Source organism: Mobula birostris, chromosome 15 (genome assembly GCF_030028105.1).
Source record: "Mobula birostris isolate sMobBir1 chromosome 15, sMobBir1.hap1, whole genome shotgun sequence".
NCBI lineage: Eukaryota > Metazoa > Chordata > Chondrichthyes > Myliobatiformes > Myliobatidae > Mobula > Mobula birostris.
Genome location: NC_092384.1, coordinates 27,088,292 through 27,107,384, shown reverse-complemented (window position 1 = coordinate 27,107,384; position 19,093 = coordinate 27,088,292). Strand labels below are relative to the sequence as shown.

At 40.4% G+C, this 19,093-nt stretch overlaps 1 protein-coding gene across 2 annotated transcripts; it reads right to left on the bottom strand.

Annotated features, from left to right (window-relative positions):
• Positions 1–362: 362 nt before the first annotated feature.
• LOC140210503 (glucose-fructose oxidoreductase domain-containing protein 2-like) lies at positions 363–18,645 on the bottom strand. Of its 2 annotated transcripts, none has more exons than XM_072279500.1 (3): positions 18,292–18,645; positions 14,343–14,682; positions 363–3,335 (listed from the first exon to the last, which is right to left on the bottom strand). In XM_072279500.1, exons 2-3 carry the CDS (start codon positions 14,593–14,595, stop codon positions 2,434–2,436), a joined length of 1,155 nt encoding a protein of 384 aa, XP_072135601.1. In that variant the 5' UTR covers positions 14,596–14,682; positions 18,292–18,645; the 3' UTR covers positions 363–2,433. The 2 variants fall into 2 exon arrangements, with proteins under 2 accessions (XP_072135601.1, XP_072135602.1); XM_072279501.1 differs by having other exon boundaries at positions 18,470–18,645.
• Between the last annotated feature and the right edge of the window lie 448 nt (positions 18,646–19,093).

Genomic DNA, 19,093 nt, shown 5'->3' with positions numbered 1-19,093 from the left:
CTTTCTTATTTCTCAGCTCCACTCACAAGTCTTCACTGGATGATCCTTCAATAATTTCATCTGATTACTGCTGCAACATTCCTCTTATTCAAAAAATATAACTCCCTCTTCTCTTCCTCCAGCTCTACCCAGACTAAAACTCCTGTACCCAAGAATGTAAATCCTGTCTGTCCCTTTGTCATGTTTCCATAATGGCTATAATATCCTAGCAACGTGTACTTATCCAAGACTGAAGGTCATACTAAAAACTACAATGTTGCATTATTTGTGAATTTGTCAACAAAATACAACACCCTTGAATTATTTTTGTAGCAACTAAAAGAAAAACCAAAATAACCAAAATATTAGTTTTAAAATGCAATATTTTTTATTATTTTCCCACAAAGTAAATAGACTACTGGCTCAGAAATTTTCAAATTTTAATGGAATACTCGAACTTGAGACAGAATATGTAACAGGCACATTTCCCAAAACAGCATATGCTGTCTTCCCTAGATACAGAACATTCAAAACAAATACAGACATAGTTTTGTCAGTTTGTTTTCTGCTTAAACATGACCAACGGATCCCAATGAACAGTTTTGAGTCCATAACCATATTATTGATTACAAATCATTTTTATATAATAAAACCAGTCAAATATAAATGACATATGGACACCAACCTATTTCCCCAAACCTGTATATTACAAAGTTACTACAAATACATTCATAAAATTAAATAAACTTTTAAGCATTTCACATAGGAAATCAAGTTTAATCTGAGCCCCTATAAATTCAAAAAACCTTAATATAAATAACCACATCTGAATTTTTAACAAAAAATAAATATCTATAGGTAACCTATCCTCTGCACCTATTCAATTAAACAACCTAGCTGTATGCTTGAACACCAATTCACTCCCCATCTTGAAAAGTCCTGCCAAACAAACATGATTTAATAAAAGTCACTTAATACCATAATAAATATGTGATCAACATATACAAAGTTTGGAAAACTAAATTTAATTTTTTTTTAAAAACTATGCCAAAAATATTGTACAACTTGGATTTAAAAGGTAAGACCTGCAGGTCCATAAAACAAATCATACTTATTAATTTTCCATTTAACAAAGCGGGGAAGAAGAAAAATCACATCACAAAAACATTCCAGCCATTTTTGCAATGCAAATTGAATACAGGATATACATTCTGAATCATTGAAATGAGAATGCCACATCCTGTAGCACCCAATTCTAATGAGGCTTTCATACACCAATCTCTTACAAGTTTGGAAAAAAAATATTTATATATGTAATCTGCTGCTCATTATTTATTTTACTTGCAGTCCTATCAGCAGCCAGCTTCACAAAATAAAAATCTGAACAGAAACACCAGTTTGTAAACATTTAACAATTTTTTTGTAATTGCTAAAATATTAAAGAATGTACTGCTATGAGATGATCACAAGAGTAAAAGAGAAAAAAAATGGCTATCAACTGGACAGATTAGTGTTTGGACATCTGGTTTGTATTTCACTAAAGATGGGAATGGTGTATAGATGCCACTCACCATCAGCTTCAACCTTTCACCCTTCCCCATCCCCTAAAGTAGCCATATGAATGACTGCATACCTTCAGAGTCCTACTTCGCTTACCAAAATTTAGTGTAAAGCCAACTGAATTTAAGTATTTCATGCCAGAAGAATTTGAAAATCTCTGAATATGCTAACCGAACTAACTAAAGTAATTGGACAGAACTCTGTCTCTTAAAAAAAATGACTAACGGATATCCTTAAAGGAAACTCTACACCAGAGGCATCACATACTGATGCCAAGGTCAGGATCCATTTTGTCTGTGAACCACAGAATTATTCAGTCTCAGCAACTTGCATTTGTAACGTGGAGCTATATTCAGCATAATATTAATTATGTATGCAGTTTCAACAATCAGAACAAGGAAATTTGCAAGTTGATGTTGCATTTGTCTTGAAATAACAAACTAAAATGCATGCAGTCAAGCAACACTGAAAACAGGTAAATGCATAATATACAATCAGCCACAATTGCGTCATCTTACCACCGGAACCCTCGTTTGATTTTTAAATATTTTGCCCCAGAGTAAATTTTGATCTTGCAGTGTTGAATACATAATATCTACATTCAGGTGAAGTTAGGAATCACCAAACTCATACTACATCTGGAAGTTTTCATTCTTTGAATGTCAACTAATGTTAAATGATATCATGTTGAAAGGAAATCAAAAATGAGAATATTTAAAAAAGCAGAATATGGTGATTCCACACAAGACTTGGAAACAAGAGCAGCAATCAACAAAAAAAATGCACACAGTAAGAGCACAACATAAAAAAAACAACTTTTGGTACCCCAAAATAAGATTAGTTTGAATTGATCTTGATGGAACTGTTCCTTGTATTACAACACTGCACTGTTTATTATAGATTATTACGTTGCAAGGCATCACATAAATTCTGATTGGAGTCAGGTTCTTCTGCTATCACAGCAATGACTTCCCATTCTCCAGATCTGCTGGATCTCTTAATAGCATCCACAACGCTTTGCATATAAAGACCATCTTCAAATGAAGCAGCCATTGAAACTGGCTTGTGAGCCCAAGTGCGCCGATCCTCCTGATCTTTAAAAGACTTACTCAAGGCTTGCACCATGTAAACAATGCCCTTCAAATACAAGAGAGGAATATCACCAAATGCTTTCTCCAGCACACCAACTGCATTTACCAACATGGTGTCAGCAAATAGCAGCTCCTCTTTGAAGGTGGTGTTTCTCTGGCCATACAGGTCTGTGCCACGAGCAACCAAACGTCCCGCAGATCCCACAACCATGACTTCGTGAATAAATGGGCCAGGCATATTAAAGTTGAGTGTAACTGTGCTACATACACCTCCATTCATTAACATCTGGAAGAAGCAGAAATCATCACTGGTGACATGCCGAATCCCATGGATGTTGTCATTTTGCTTCACAAAGGTTTTCAAGAGACCATGGACCTTCTCAGCTCTCTTATTGGTCAAGTGAGTCAAAAGATCCACAATGTAGGTGCCCATTGTGTGAAGCCCACCTCCACCCATCAGCTCATCACAAATCCAATTGTACTTGCTGCTGAGAAGACTGCCCCAATAAACACGTACATCACAGATCATGACATTACCAATGTAGCCTTCTTCAATTAGTTGTTTCATTTTGATAAATGCTGGCAAGAACCGAAGGACATTATCAACAATACTCATCAGCTTAGGATAGTAACGAGCTGCTTTCACCATTTTAAAGGCATCTGCTGAAGTAGCAGCTTTTTCACAGATTACGTTCTTTCCAATACCTTTTATACAGACAAAGAATAAAGAAAAACATGTAAGAATTATGAATACCACTGGTTGCACATACCATTTAAAGATTAAACACAACTATAAATAATGATTGGAAACTAATTCATGCAAAGCATGTTAATACATTTCACAATTAAGCTTTAAATCCTTATGAACTATCTATATTGAAAGTGGATACAAACCACACAGAAATCCAATTAGTGAGGCATAGATAGAGATAGATTGCATTGTAGAACTAATAATATAATTACATATAGGTCAGAAAAAGCTGGTGGGGGAAAAAAAAAACAGAATGCAAAGCTGATTAGTAAAAGAAAGATTTTAAAGCAGGAATGAGGTTTAAGGAAAACAAAGGAGATGGTAGACACAGAGGTTGAAAGGCATATGAAGGGAAGTGGATATTAGAGTAGATGTTCATGAAGGAATATACTGTATACTTGGAACAGACACAGAAGGCACAAGGATTTAATATCTCCTCAGCAGAACCTGGTAAAAGCAAATAATCGACAATTAAATTGGTGAGGAAGGAAGATGTGGCTTTGAGAATTATTTTTAAAAGGACACTTAAGCGCATTATGAAAATCGAATCTTCCCAGTATAAATTAAGCTACAGATTACAGTCAGGTCATTTCTTTTCCTGTACATGTTACCCACACATGCAGACAAGAACAATTTTTTTACAACACAAAATGGAGAAGGGGGTTTCAGATCAGAGTGAAACAGCACAATGCTGCTGTCTGTACCCATAGTTTCAACATAATAACCAAGTAGATTGATGATGCCACGCCTATAGGCTCTCAAGTGTTGACTTCAGATGGATGGAACAGGAGAGTATGCAGATTAATTAAGCCAGGTGCCGAAGAATCCACCAATTCTGCAGCATTATGTTTTCCTTTAATGCTTTAAGTTTCAATAAAGAATCAACACAAGGTGAAATACAAATTTGTCCCACCCAAGTGATTAAAAAATTGTTTATCTTTCTTTGTCCCTTGGAAGTAACAAAGTGTCACTTCATTCCATTTAATTGCAAGAATACAATCAAAAAGTGCTATAAATTACAAACACTATTGGTCTGCTGCATGCCTCTACAACAGGAGATCTCATATCAACTGTTAATGTTAAATTGGGATAGGCACTGAAGGCACAATAGAAACACAGCAACCCAGAAAACAACCTGAAATATTTAAGAGATTTTTCAAATTAAAAATGGTAATCCAGGGCCAACTCAGGAAACTTGTATAGAAATCAACTCCCTTCTCTCCACCAACCCAAAGATAATACCAGCCTAACATCTTAGGTCACCTGAACAACCTTCTAAATAAAAGCATCTTTCCAGATCCTGCTTCCATCAAATTCAAAATATTGTTTGTAACTATTAGCAGAAACATAGAAATCTACAGCCCATTACAGGCCCTTCGGCCCACAATGCTGTGCTGACCATGTAACTTACTCAAGAAACTGCCTAGAATTTCCCAAGCACATAGCCCTCTATTTTTCTGTGCTCCATGTACCTACCTAAGAGGGCAGAAACAATTCAATTTGCAAATTTACAGGCAAGATCTCACAAGGAAATTCCACTATAAAAGCGAAGAATCAGTTAGATGGTGACAAACAGAATAGTGTAACAATGCATTGTTCAAAAATAAATTACAATTACATTTTTAAAAACCCAGGCAGGATATCAATATGTCATGCAGCCAATATGCCATTATTGGTTGACGAATGACTGGTCAGACAATTAAGCTACTCGCTCCAAAGTGGTACCCTTTTTTGGAAAAGGCATCTGAAAGAACATTTACACGTCATAAATCAACCAGAAAAAACTCTCCCTCAGGGTTTCCTTCCTCCATTTATTTTTATTCCTATTACTGCTCAACAATTCTGAATTAGTAACAGGCTTTGCAACTTTGTATAAAAAAAATCTAATTCTATTAGGAGTTGGTGATTTTAACTTAACAGAAATATATTGTTGCAAAGGTCTCACTTCAGAATTAATAGGCCTTTGTACAAAATTATGAAGTCAAAACATAGAACCTTCTGCATTCTTTCTAGAAAATTCCACTACAATTCCTCCATTCACAATCAAAGTAACGCTATCTGCTCTTGTGGAACTTTTTGAAAAGTCACATCATATACTGACAAACTTCCCGGAAAGAAAAAAAGTAGTAACTCCATCTGCTCTACACATAGCCAAAAAATATAGAACTACAGATTTCTCAGACCTTTTCATTTCTTCTGTTCTTCCCTCTTTGGCCCTCTGATTCTCAAACAAAACTTGAAACTCACACAGGTAGCTACTGTTTGGGATACTTTTCTAGGGTAAGGAGCTACAGAAATGCAAACAGCTTTGAATGAATAAATGGAAGGTGGGAAGAAGGCCCCTTTGAGAGGACCACACCACCTTGCCATAGGGTTTGAAGGATTGCGTGCCTCAATGACCCAGAGAGCTAAGTTGGTTGGGGTCAGGGCTTTATGCTTTGGCTCTTGGTAGGGTTACCCATGCCAAACAGGTCAAAGGCTAGAGGCCAGACTGAGTGGTCCACTGGCCCTCCAAGTTTGGGGGTTCAGTTCAGGGCCAACAACCCTGATGGTAAAACAAAACTGCTACAAAAAGAGCAAAGAGGAATCCTTCTACATCTGAATGCAACAGTATTCATGAGTCTCCACCTGGAACTTATAAGATAGTGAAAACCGAACTGTGGACACAACGAAGGAAGTCCTGAACGCCACCAGAGATGGGAAGACCTTCATTGCTGCCCTAAATGCCAGCAGTGTAACAGGCAGTAGAGTGAGGAAGACCATTTGGCAAGAGAACCAACTTAGTTGCCACAAGCTAGGCAGCATTGCAATATTCAGTTTTGAAGAGGATACGGAAAGTACAATTGTAAATGATTTTAAAATTTTAGTGACTATTTAAATGATAGATTCGGTAAGGTATTCTCTCGTTTCCTTGTGTGAAAATTTAAAGTGAGGATACAATAAACTCTAACTTTTACTGTCATGATTGATGATCTAGAAAATTGATAGCCTGAAGCTGAAACATATGAAATGAAACAAGTCATTCATCCAATAGCCATTTGCGTATATGGACAAGTGCAGATTTTCAAGAACTCCCCCAACCTCCAACCATTTTAAACAGCTTTTAATACGCTTTCCCATTCACCTGATGAATACACAAATATTACTGACGTTCACTTTTTCTCCCCAAAAAAAGGTCAATTTCCAAAAGTGCTATGTAACCTCAATTACTACAAACAAAATTAAATTTAAATTCTTTGTTGTAGCAAAAGTTTGTTAGCAGTTAGACCAGGAACAGAGCATTAACCAAGGTAGACCAGTATTTGAAATCAAAGATTAAAATGGAGCCGTCCCAATCTGCAATATAGGGATCTTTGATTACATGTGCAACTGGCCTAATTGGAAATGAGTAATAAATTATATATTCCTCAGTAATTCCTATTAAGAATACCAGTTACTACTTCTCTTCAATGAAGCTACAGGATGTTTTTGCTGGCAATTGGACTAACAACTGAAAGCATAAATCAGTACAGTACTGTATATCCAGTCTATCAAACTCACAGCACAATGTCAAAGTCATTGCTTTGTTTATAAATCACAGGAACTTATTTACAACCCTTACATCAGATTTCACATTTGATTATCTTACTGAACTTTCACCACTTATATCATTCTATTGAATACGAGAAACATGTCACAGCATAAATAAATCAAATTAAACAACATACTAGAGAATTGAAACAATAACTTTGGAATCTTAAGGGAAAGGACTTGAAACCAACAGGAAACTGGAGCTAAAAGGTCATGAAAAACTTGCTCACCTCTTACATTCCTTCCTCTTCCTCAAATGTGCATCTAACAACAGCTGAAGTGTAGAGAAAGGCACATTGCATTTCGATGTGGAAGGATATACATTAATACAGCGGCTAACAGCATTAAGCCATAGCTCAAAAGAAATAGCATAATGCAAGTAACTCATTAAGTCTTAGAATGAAAACAATTAAGACTTAATGAGTTACTTGCATTATGCTGTTTCTAGTATCACTGTTTTAGTATCACTTTCCCTCTAGTTGAGACTTCTATGTACTGTAGAGAGAATCTCTTCTGAACACATTTGACAATCTCTTTCCCATCTATTCCCTTTACAGCATGGGAGTCCCAATCAATACGTGGAAAGTTAAAATCACCTACTATCACAACCTTGCAACAGTCTGCAATCTCTACAGATTTGCTCCTATAAATCCTGTGGACTAATGGTCCATCTATAATATAATCCCATTACCGCAGTCATGCTTTTTAATTCCTCACTTCTACCCATAAATCTTCACTAAATGAGCTCTCTAGCCTGTCCTGTCTGAGCACTGCCATGGCATTTTCCCTGATTAGTAATGTCATGCCTTTACTGCCTCCTGCTCTGTTATGTCTAAAACAATGGAACCCAAGAACACTGAGCTGCCAGTCTTGCCCCTCCTGCAACAAGTCTCACTAATGACTACAATGTCATAATTTCAAATGTTGATCCACACCCTAAGCTCCACCGCCTTTTCTACAATATTCCTTTCATTGAAATACAAATATTGGAGCAGAATTAGGCCATTTGGCCTATCGAGTCTGCTCCATTTAATCATGGCTGACCTAATTTTCCTCTCAGCCATAATCTCCTGCCACCCTCCCCACACCCCCATATCCCTTCACGCCCTGAGCAATCTAGAATCTATCAACCTCTGCCTTAAATATACATAAAGACTTCACTGCTGCCTGTGGCAAACAATTCCACAGATTCACCACTCTCTGGCTAAAAAAAATTCCTCCTCATCTCCATTCTAAAAGGATGCCCCTCTATTCTGAGGCTGTGTCCTCTGGTCTTAGACTCTCCCAGCATAGGAAACATCCTCTCCACATCCACTCTATCAAGGCCTTACCATTCGATAGGTTTCAATGAGTTCACCTCTCATTCTTCTGAATTCTAGTGAATACAGGCCCAAAGCCATCACATGCTCTTCATATGACAAGCCATACAAACCTGGAATCTTTTTGCGAACCTCCTTTAACCCTCTCTAGTTTCAGCACATCCTTTCTAAGATAAGGGGCCTAAACCTGCTCACAGTACTCCATGTGAGGTCTCACCAGTGTTTGATAAAGTCTCAACATTACATCCTTGCTTTTATATTCTAGTCCTCTTGAAATGAGTGCTAACATCACATTTGCCCTCCTCACCAGACTCAACCTGCAAATTAACCTTTAGAGAATCCTGAACAAGGCTCCCAAGTCCCTTTGTCCCTCAGATTTTAGTATTCCCTCCATTTAGAAAATAGTCAACCCTTTCATTTCTTCCATCAAAATGCATGACTGTACATTTCCCAACACTATTCCATCTGTCATTTCTTTGCCCATTCTCCTAATCTGTCTAAGCCCTTCAGTAGCCTCTCTACTTCCTCAAAACTACCTGCCCCTCCAGCTATCTTCATATCGTCTGCAAACTTTGCATCAAAGCCATCAATTCCATCATCCAAATCACTTCCATGTAACATTAAAATGAATCGGTCCCAACAGAGACCTCTGTGGAACACTAGTTACCAGCAGACAGTCCGAAAAGGCTCCCTTTACTCCTACTCTTTATCTGCTGCTTATCAGCCACTGCTTTATCCATGCTAGAATCTTCTCCGTAAATCCAAGTACACAACAACAACCGATTCTCCTTTGTCTATCCTACTTGTTACTTCTTTAAAGAATTCCAACAGATTTGGCAGGCAAGATATTCCCTCGAGGAAATCATGCTGACGACAGCCTATTTTATCATGTGCCTCCAAGTACCCTGAGACCTCATCTTTAATAAATGACACCAATATCTTCCCAGTTAGACTAACTGGCCTATAGTTTCCTTTCTTCTACCTTTCTCCCCTCTTGAAGAGTAGAGTGCAATTTTCCCCAGTCTTCTGGAACCATTCCAGAATCGAATGATGCTTGAAAGATCATTACTAATGCCTCCGCAATCTCTTCAGCCACCCCTTTCAGAACTTTGGGGTGTACACCATCTGGTCCAGGTGACTACAGGCCTTTCAGTTTCCCCAAGAACTTTCTCTCTAGTTTTGCTAACTTTACACACTTCAAGCCCGACACATGGAACTGTCACCATACTGCTAGTGCCTTCCACAGTGAAGCCCAATGCAAAATACTTAATCAGTTCATCTGCTATTTTGTTGCCCCATTACTATCTCTCTAGCATCGTTTTTCAACAGTCCAATATCTACTCTCACCTCTTGTTCACACTTTATAAATCTGAAAAAACTTCTGGTACATGCAGCTCTGAACATTAGTCCTGCCATGCTCAACCCTTTGATTCCTGACTTTGTACGTAGGTTTAACAGCACCTCCCCAACCACTCCACTATCTGTTCTGATGCCCTGGTTTGCATCCCCCATGCAGCACTAGCAAACCTTCCTGCTAGGATATTAGTCCCTCTCCAGTTTAGGTGCAAACCATATGTTCTGTATAGGTCCTATCTTCCCTGGAGGAGAGTCCAACGATCCAAAAATATGAAGCCCTCCCTCCTGCATCATCTCCTCAAACACCTTTTAAACTGTATGATCTTATTTCTGGCCTCACTAGCACATGGCACAGGTAGCAATTCTGAGATCACAACCCTATAAGTCCTGTCATTTAACTTTGCACCTAACTCCCTGAGTACATTTCACAGGCCTCATCTCCCCCCACCCCCCACCCCAAAACAACGATGTCATTTGTAGCAACATGGATCACAACCTCTGGCTGCTCAGCTTCCCACTTAAGAATGCTGTGGACTCCATCTGAGATGTCCTTGACCCTGCCTGGCACCCAGGAGAAAACATACCATCTGGGAATCTTGTTCTCATTCACAGAATCTCCTTTCTGTTCCCCTACCCAACAAATCCTCTATCATTACAGCTCAACTCTTCACCCCTGCCCCCACTTCCCATCTGAGCCACAAAGGCAGACTCAGTACCAGAGACCTGACCACTGTGGCTTACCTCTGCTTGGTCATCCAAACAGTATCCAAAGTGATATGCCTCTTGCTGTTGTGTGCTGGGGCAGCAGGCTGAGGATAGCAGACACTTACAGAATCAACAAACTCATTCGTAAGGCCAGTGATGTTGTGGGGATGGAACTGGACTCTCTGACTCTGGTGTCTGAAAAGAGGATGCTGTCCAAGTTGCATGCCATCTTGGGCAATGTCTCCCATCCACTACATAATGTACTGGTTGGGCACAGGAGTACATTCAGCCAGAGACTCATTCCACTGAGATGCAACACTGAGTGTCATAGGAAGTCATTTCTGCCAGTGGCCATCAAACTTTACAACTCCTCCCTTGGAGGGTCAGACACCCTGAGCCAACAGGCTGGTCCTGGACTTATTTCCTGGCATATTTTACATATTATTATTTAACTATTTATGGTTATATTACCATTTAATAATTTATGGTGCAACTGTAACGAAAACCAATTTCCCCGGGGATCAATAAGGTATGACTGTGACTATCGAGGGAAACGGCCACAAGCAGTCACCTGTGTCCTGTACCTTGGATGTAGCTACCTCCCTGTATGTCCTGTGTATCAACCCTTCAGCCTCCCAAACGATCTGGAGTTCATCCAGTTCCAACTCCTTAACAGTCCTCTTAAAAGTTGTAGCTGGATGCACTTCTTGCAGATGTAGTTGTCAGGGGTACCAGAGGTTTCACTGCTATCCCACAAACAGCAGGAGAAACATTCCACTATCCTATCTGGATAGTGGAATGTTCCCCACTGCTCTTAACATGTAGTAAGGAAAAAAAGATTAAAAGATGAAAAAAAAATCTACCTACGCCTCTCCTTGCCAAAGACTCAAACCCCAACTAACACTGGTCCATCACACAATGGCCGTTCCACTTAAACCTAACTTCTTTTTATTGGATCTTGCCAGGTGCCTAATTACGCACAATCCAACGTCGCTTCAGGAACTGTGGTGTGCAAAATGTTCCTATACACCCACTCACTTCCTTTAAACTCTTCCCCCATGCAATCCAAATGTAATTTCATATTCAAAAACACCAGAACATGTTCAGTAATATTTATCATTTATAAAGTGTCAGTTCTATAACTGTACGATTTAAATTTTCACTGTCTACCTCGATAAAGTATTATGTGCAGACCAAATTAGTCTGGTTTTCACTGTAATCAAGGATAATCCTTAACGAGCAGTGCCTGTGATGCTGCTGCAAGTTTTTCATTGATCTGTACTTGTACATATGACAATAAACTCAACTTTTACTTTGAAACTCAAAATGATACTTTTCAAAATAAAAAAAGGCCAAGCTACTTGCCAATTGGTCTACTTTAAAGTTATAATTTTCAAAATTTAATCTAAAGGCATTACATGCAATGCCGATAAAACGCAAGAATGTGCAGAGTGTGGTAAATGCTGTTCACTGCCCATTCATAAATGTAAAAGGATTTCCAATAATTTAAAAGGCTACATGCATTTCAGCTGAATTTATTCTTGTACAAATATTAGGAAATACATTAAGTGTAGATTCCTAGCCTTTATAGTCGATGGGAAAATAGTTCTTATAGCAGTGTTAAAGATGTAGACATTATATTGATTATAAACTGTTCTTACAAAAGTACTTACAAAGGTCACTCCTTCATGTAAATAGATGTGTTTACTTTTCAAACTGATCAGTAGCATGTCTGCCAGCTGAAATTCAACATGTCAACTCCTAATTTTGTCCCTCCTACTTGAAGTTTGATCATATTGAGTCTAACATTGTTTAGGAGTTCCGTTAAAGTTGACAATTGTCACTGAGCACCAACAGACACATATGAAGCAAAAATTCACACCATACATGAAACCCAACTTTCAAAATATGATCACCTACATCACAATTTTAAACCCATTTCCCCAGTTACATTTCCATTCAGTCAATATACACTTTCTCTTCGCAGAATTCAATTGCAAATCATTATTTGGTCCTAAATATCCCTCCATGTACTCTGTCCATTAGCCAGGGGCCAGCATTCACTCATTGCTCCACTCATTCAAGCCTTCTATGTGTTCTCACTTTCTTGAATCTACACATGGGAGTCATTTTGAAAGCCTTCCCCAACACCCTTGCTTTGTTACTGTTCACATTTCTAACCTTCCTTCATCTATCTTTCACGTGTTCCAAAGTTCTGTAATACTAATGATTACAGGAACAGGGAGAAATAGTATGGAAATGGGCCTCTCCGCCCTCTGAAATCTCACTGACCACCAGACACTTATTTTCAGAGTGATCCTTCTCTAACTTACTGTATTCCTTCCACATTCTCGTCAACTACATTATTTCATCACATCCCACATTCTGCCACTCATCGTCTCCTGGGGTAATTTAAAATGGTCAATTAACCCAACTCTTCGCACATCTTTGGGATGTGGGAAGAAACCAAAAGCACCCAGGAGAACCCATGTGATCGTAGAGAACATGGAAACTCCACATAGACAGGACCAAAGGTCAGATTTGAGCCCAGGAGACACGAGAGACTGCAAATGCTGGAATCTGAAGCAACAAAAGAAAAAGCTGGAAGAACTCAGCGAATTAGGCAGTATCTGTTGAAGGAAATAGATAAGCAATATTTCAGGGGTTGAGATCCTTCTGGACTGGAATCCAAGTCACTGCAGCTCTGTAGCAGCAGCTCTTCTACACTAGATCTATACTGTAATCTGCATGCCATTTAAGACCATAAGACATAGGAGCAAAATTAGGCCATTTGGCCCATTGAGTCTGCTCTACCACTCAATCATGGCTGATCCTTTCTCCCCTCCTCCTCAGCCCCACTCCCCAGCTTTCTCCCCATAACCTTTGATGCCATGTCCAATCAAGAACTGATCAAGCTCTGCCTTAAATACACCCAATGACCTGGCCTCCACAGCTGCTCGCGATAATAAATTCCACAAATTCACCACCCTCTGGCTAAAGAAATTTCAATGAGATTCCCTCCCTCATCCTTCTAGATTCCAGCAAGTACAGACCCAGAGCTATCAAACGTTCCTTGTATGACAACCCTTTCTTTCCCAGAATCATCCTTGTGAACCTCTTCTGAACCCTCTCCAACGCCAGCACATTTTTTTCTGAGATGAGGAGCCCAAAACTGTTCACAACACTCAAGGTGAGTCCTCACCACTGCCTTATAAAGCCTCAGCATCACATCCCTGCTCTTGTAATCTAGACCTCTTGAAACGAATGCTGCATTCATCTGTTGTCAATTTACCAACAGCATGTGGCTATACTTGCTATGCCAATGAAAGTAGTAAATTATTTCTTAAAACTTTAATTTAGTGTGAGTGTTGTCTGCACCCAATACTTCGTTTGTCCTGGGGCACACAAAACAAATGTGATACAAGCATAAACAGATATCAAGCCACAGTGTTGAAATAAATAATTCGAGACATGATCTGATAAAAGGGGTAATGAAAGGGTCACAAGGTGATTTTCAGCAACAGTACTAAACAGGCAACCCCAATCACCAAGGCTATTGTGTTTCCAGTAAATGGTCTGCCTTGCGATTTTCAGTAAAGATAAACTGCATCATCTGTGCCTGTGTCAAGAAACTCAGGTTGAGGAAAACTGTTTATTCATTTTTTTTTTAACCCCTAACTCGCATCCCATAGGGCAGTTTTTGTTTGGTGTCTCAAATTTTTTGGTTAGTGACTTGTGAATTTAGTAAGGGCAAATTTCCATTACCCAAATGGTTGGAACTCTGAGGTCACCTGTAATTAGGAATTGCAAAATTGCCAACAGCTTGCCACCTCCTGATCAGAAAAAACACGAATAAGCTTTTACGATTTAGCATCTGCAATATTTCAACTCACTAGATTTTATTCACATACTCATTGAAGAATGCTACAGTAGCAATTTTTAAAGTCTTAAAATCTCAGGATGACATCATAATCATCAGGATTTTCCTTACATTAGAAGGAAATACCATACCTAATGCCTTGGCAGCAATCTGACACGTGAGAGGTGGAGGAATATTGATACAGATCAGATCCACATCCTGGTGGAGCAAAACGTCGTCAGTCCGGCTTGTGTAGAAGGAAATGTTCATTTCCTCAGCCAGCTGCTTAGCTTCTTCCTCCGTTCTTCCCCAGAGTGCCTCAATGGTGAAGCCTTCAGCACGCAACAGTGGGACCAAAACCCGTGCAGTACTCCCTGTCCCAAACACGCCAACCCCTGGGAGCATTTTCTGTTTTATTGACAAATGGCTTTCATAGGAAAAAGGAAGCAGGTCAACTTTCTTAATTCACAGTAGACTGCAATTGTGTATGTGCTGCAAAGAGAAAAACAAACAGCATTTTAAAAAATGGCAGAAGTCATTTCCTAAAACAGTTGGACTAAAATGAGTTCAAGAATTGATTTCATTAAAGAAAGTCCTTTAAACACTGATCAACTACATTTGGAATGAAATCTTCAGAACAGAAGTTACAGGTAAGTGACTTGCCCACCAAGATGGCACAATGCTAATCTTTGCAACCCATAAAAGCACCTGAATTGATAAAGCAAACATTTACTCCCATGTTTCCCCTTATGTAAGCCTGGACAAGAGGATTCCTTTCCTCATTCTATCTGGGAGGAAGAGGTGAAAGCAGAAGTTCAGGAAATGGAAGAATTTCAAATGAGATCACTGCCAACCAAATTAGAGGGGAACCCATTGTTTAGGAGAAAGGAAAACAACTCAAGTGCTAGGGTGGTGTGCTTTATCATCAAAACAGACACACAGAGCTGGAGAAATGCAGAAAAGAAAAAATTCTTACAGGAAACTGGTGGAAGCAGACAAATCAAGACAACTGTGGATGCCATTGGGCTTGAAATGGACATTGACCCCAAACTTATCCCTTGAGATGAAGGTGGAGTCAGATAAGGACCATCTGCAGCAGATAGTGAGGTCAGCTGAAGGGATCATCCGGGTCTCTCTTCCCGCCATTACAGACATTTACACCACGCACTGCATCCGCAAAGCTAATGGCATTGTGAAGGACCCCATGCACCCCTCATACAAACTCTTCTCCCTCCTGCCAGCTGGCAAAAGGTATCGAAGCATTTGGGCTCTCACGACCAGACTGTGGAACAGTTTCTTCTCCCAAACCATTAGACTCCTCAATTCCCAGAGTCTAGTCTGACACCAACCTACACACACACACACACACTCAATTGAACACCACTCCACTCCCTTTACAATTTTTGCTTACTTCTTTCTCAATTCCTCCTAAAACATTGTTCACATTTACATTACAATATAATTTGTCCTTTACTGTGCCTATTGTCTTGTTTATTAATTATTGTACTGTCTTACACTGTTTTGTGCACTTTATGTAGTCCCGTGTAGGCCTGAAGTCTAGTGTAGTTTTGTGTTGTTTTAGGCAGCACCATGGTCCTGGAGGATCATTGTTTCATTTTTACTGTACCAGCAGTTATGGTTGAAATGACAATAAAAGCGACTTGAACTCGAAAGCAGCAGAGTGTACATCGGCAAGCAAAATGATAATACAATGAGCAAAATCAGTGTACCACGAAGTGGCAAGGGAGGACGCCTGAGTGGGCTGAAACCAGAACAGTTTTAAATATCCTTTAATGATAAATAAACAGTTTGGGCTAATTTGAGTTCCTACAGCTACACTTTTGATATGGAGGAAGTGAGTGTTGAAGGAAAACTTCAATGCAAGGTCCCAAATGACTACTTTGCATTGGTATTCACCAAAGGGAAGGGTATGGATGGTAATGAAATCAGGGAGGTGTATGTTGATATTCCAGGTCATGTCAAGATTAAAATGTTGGTGCTGGATGTCTTGAAAAGTATTAAATTGGATTAGTCCCCAGGGCATATCCCTGGATATTGTGAGAGGCAAGGGAAGAGATAGCCAAGGCCTTGACCGAGATCTTTAGCCAAAGGTGAGTTCGCAGAAAACAAGAGAAGAGCACGCTGTTCCTTTATTTAAAGTAGGGTAACAGGCATAACCCAGGAAATTAGACTGGTATGCATTATATCAAAGATTTTTTAGGATAGGACTTAATGGGATTTGGAATTTTTAGAGAGCCAGAGTCTTTGTGCCAGGGTGGAAATATCAAATATTATAAGGCATGGGTTTAAGGGGAGAAGGGGACAAGTTTAAAAGAAATTTTTGAGCCAAGTGTATTTTTAAATGCAGAGAGTGATAGATACTGAGAACATGCTGCCTGGGGAGGTAATAAAGCACATATGATGGCAACACTTTAAGGACAGATGGGGAATGAAGAGATACGGACCACATACAGGCAAATGGGCCTAGTTAGACTGACATCCCAGTCAGTGCAGACACGGTGGGGCGTTGGTCCGTTGCTTGCCGTACTCTGCTACAGAAGAACACTCAGCTACGTAAATGAGGAAGAGACTTGTTTGGTTTCTGTTGAAGGAGGTGGTGAAGAACTCTCACAGCACCCTGGTGTGGGACGAAGGCGCACAGTGATACATTTAGTAGAGCTGCTACCTCACGATGGCAGAGGCACAGGTCCAATGCTAACCTCAGGTACTGTGTGTGGTGCCTGCACATTCTCCCTGTGACCATATGGATTTCCACTGGATGCTCTGGTTTCCAGCCACATCCCAAAACTGTGCCGGTTGATAGTTTCATTGCCCAATGTAAGCTGCCCCTTATATGTCAGTGAGTGCCAGAATCTTTGGGGGGGGGCCGGAATTACTAAGGATTAATATAGGACCAGTGTAACTAGGGTGGCTGATAGTCAGTGTTGACTCAGTAGGCCAAGGCACCTGCTTCCGTCCTTTCTCCACATGACCATGAGTAACTAGATGTTATTAGTGAAGATGAACCATTGGGCCTGGGAAGCTATCAAAGGGCCAAAAGGCAAGGGCGTCAGAGATAAGTGGAAAGTGGTTGGGCCTCCAATGGCAAAGAATAAAGGAAGGGAGATACAAGTTCTGAAAGATGAGGGCTGGCTGAAATAACACATCTACCAAGATTGTGAGAAGGAAGTAGAGGCAGGATATTGGGGGGGGGGGGTCTAGAGACTGTGGAATGAAAATCTTCTGAATAAATAAGGTAAAAATTAGATTAGACATTTAATTACATACCACAGAAATGCTGTAAGAAAATTGCCAGAGTAACACAAGGAGGTTCGGACAGCGGACCAAAATGGAAAATTTTAATCAAAGAGGTAGAAAGGTCATCAGACAATATTTCAGTAATCTATGGCATGACTAGTAATGGGCAGTTCCATTTTTGGAAAAACAAGGCTACAAATCATCCTTACATTCCTGAATGAACAGCTAGAAATTTGGGAAATCAACATCAGAGACTTGATCTGGTTCAAGGAATTTGACAATTTGTGGAAATGGTACCTACTGAATTTTGAGTATAGTTGATGATATCAAGGATTGAGGACCCATGCAGAGGGAACCTATCATTGCCACTTAATCAGTAGAATTATCTGCTTTAGAAAGTTACTTCAGCACTTAATAAAACACAATAAATCAAGGGAATCTACCGGTATAAACAAAACCCTGCTAAACCCCTTTGTCTTTAGGATGGTTCACTTACAATGCTACAACCCATACAACAGAAAATTCAGTGAATCTGGACACCCCAGAACACAATATTAAGACGACCAACGCCTCTCTAATGATTAACCAAAGGAACTCTATATAATCGAAACACCACATCATTCTTTCCACAATTTCTACTAATGCTGAGCTATGAAAGTGCCCTAAGTGTGCTCAATACATCACACGATAACACAGCCAGCTTATTAGCCAGAAACGAACCACATCGAACAGAGCTAAATAATTTCCTAATGAAGATGGATCGCGGCTGTCCCTCATCCCCATCCACACCGTCCGAGTGTCGCCTCCATAGGTAGGAGCATCTCCTCCACGCCACTCGCATACCTCGTCAGCCGCTCCCAGCTCTGGGCAACCCGGCGGCGGCTCACAGCAGGCAGGTTGGGGTCAACCGCGACCACGGCGAGGCCTCGCCTCTTCCCAGCCCGCCGACACGGCCCTAACACAACCCCGTTCCGCCCTCAACCGAACGAGGGTACCCAGCAGTGAGGCAAGGCGACCGTACCCACTGCTGCGGCCTCATGTTCCGGTAACAACTCCCTCCGCCACTACATGTGACTTGGGTGGCGGCCTCTCCCCGACAAGCAGCGACAAACCGGTGGCTCAGTCAGCTTCGGTCTGGCTGGTGCACTCAATAGAGATGCTTCACGAACACTCCACCTCCTCCCCCGCCGCCACACAACTGACTGTACTGCGCATGTGCATACGGGTACACCCACTGCGCATGCGCCAATCCGGTCACCAACCACTGCCGTTGAGCAATTGTGGAGCCGCCCTCTGTTGGTATCAGTCGGGTATTAGCATACCGACCCCACCCATTCACCCTTATATTAGCATACCGACCCCACCCATTCACCCATATTAACATACCGACCCCACCCATTCACCCTCATATTAGCATACTGACCTCACCCATTCACCCATATTAACATACCGACCCCACCCATTCACATATTAGCATACCGACCTCACCATTCACCTATATTAGCATACCGACCCCACCCATTATATTAGCATACCGACCCCCCCATTCACATATTAACATACCGACCTCACCCATTCAACATATTAGCATACCGACCCCACCCATTATATTAGCATACCGACCCCACCCATTCACTCATTTAAC

What these genes read in the sequence shown, in the direction of transcription:
- LOC140210503 (XM_072279500.1), bottom strand. Translation starts at nt 14,595, where the DNA reads ATGCTCCCAGGGGTTGGCGTGTTTGGGACAGGGAGTACTGCACGGGTT. An exon ending in GATTGCTGCCAAGGCATTAG is followed by an intron (nt 3,336 to 14,342) that starts GTATGGTATTTC and finishes TCTGTATAAAAG; the next exon opens with GTATTGGAAAGAACGTAATC.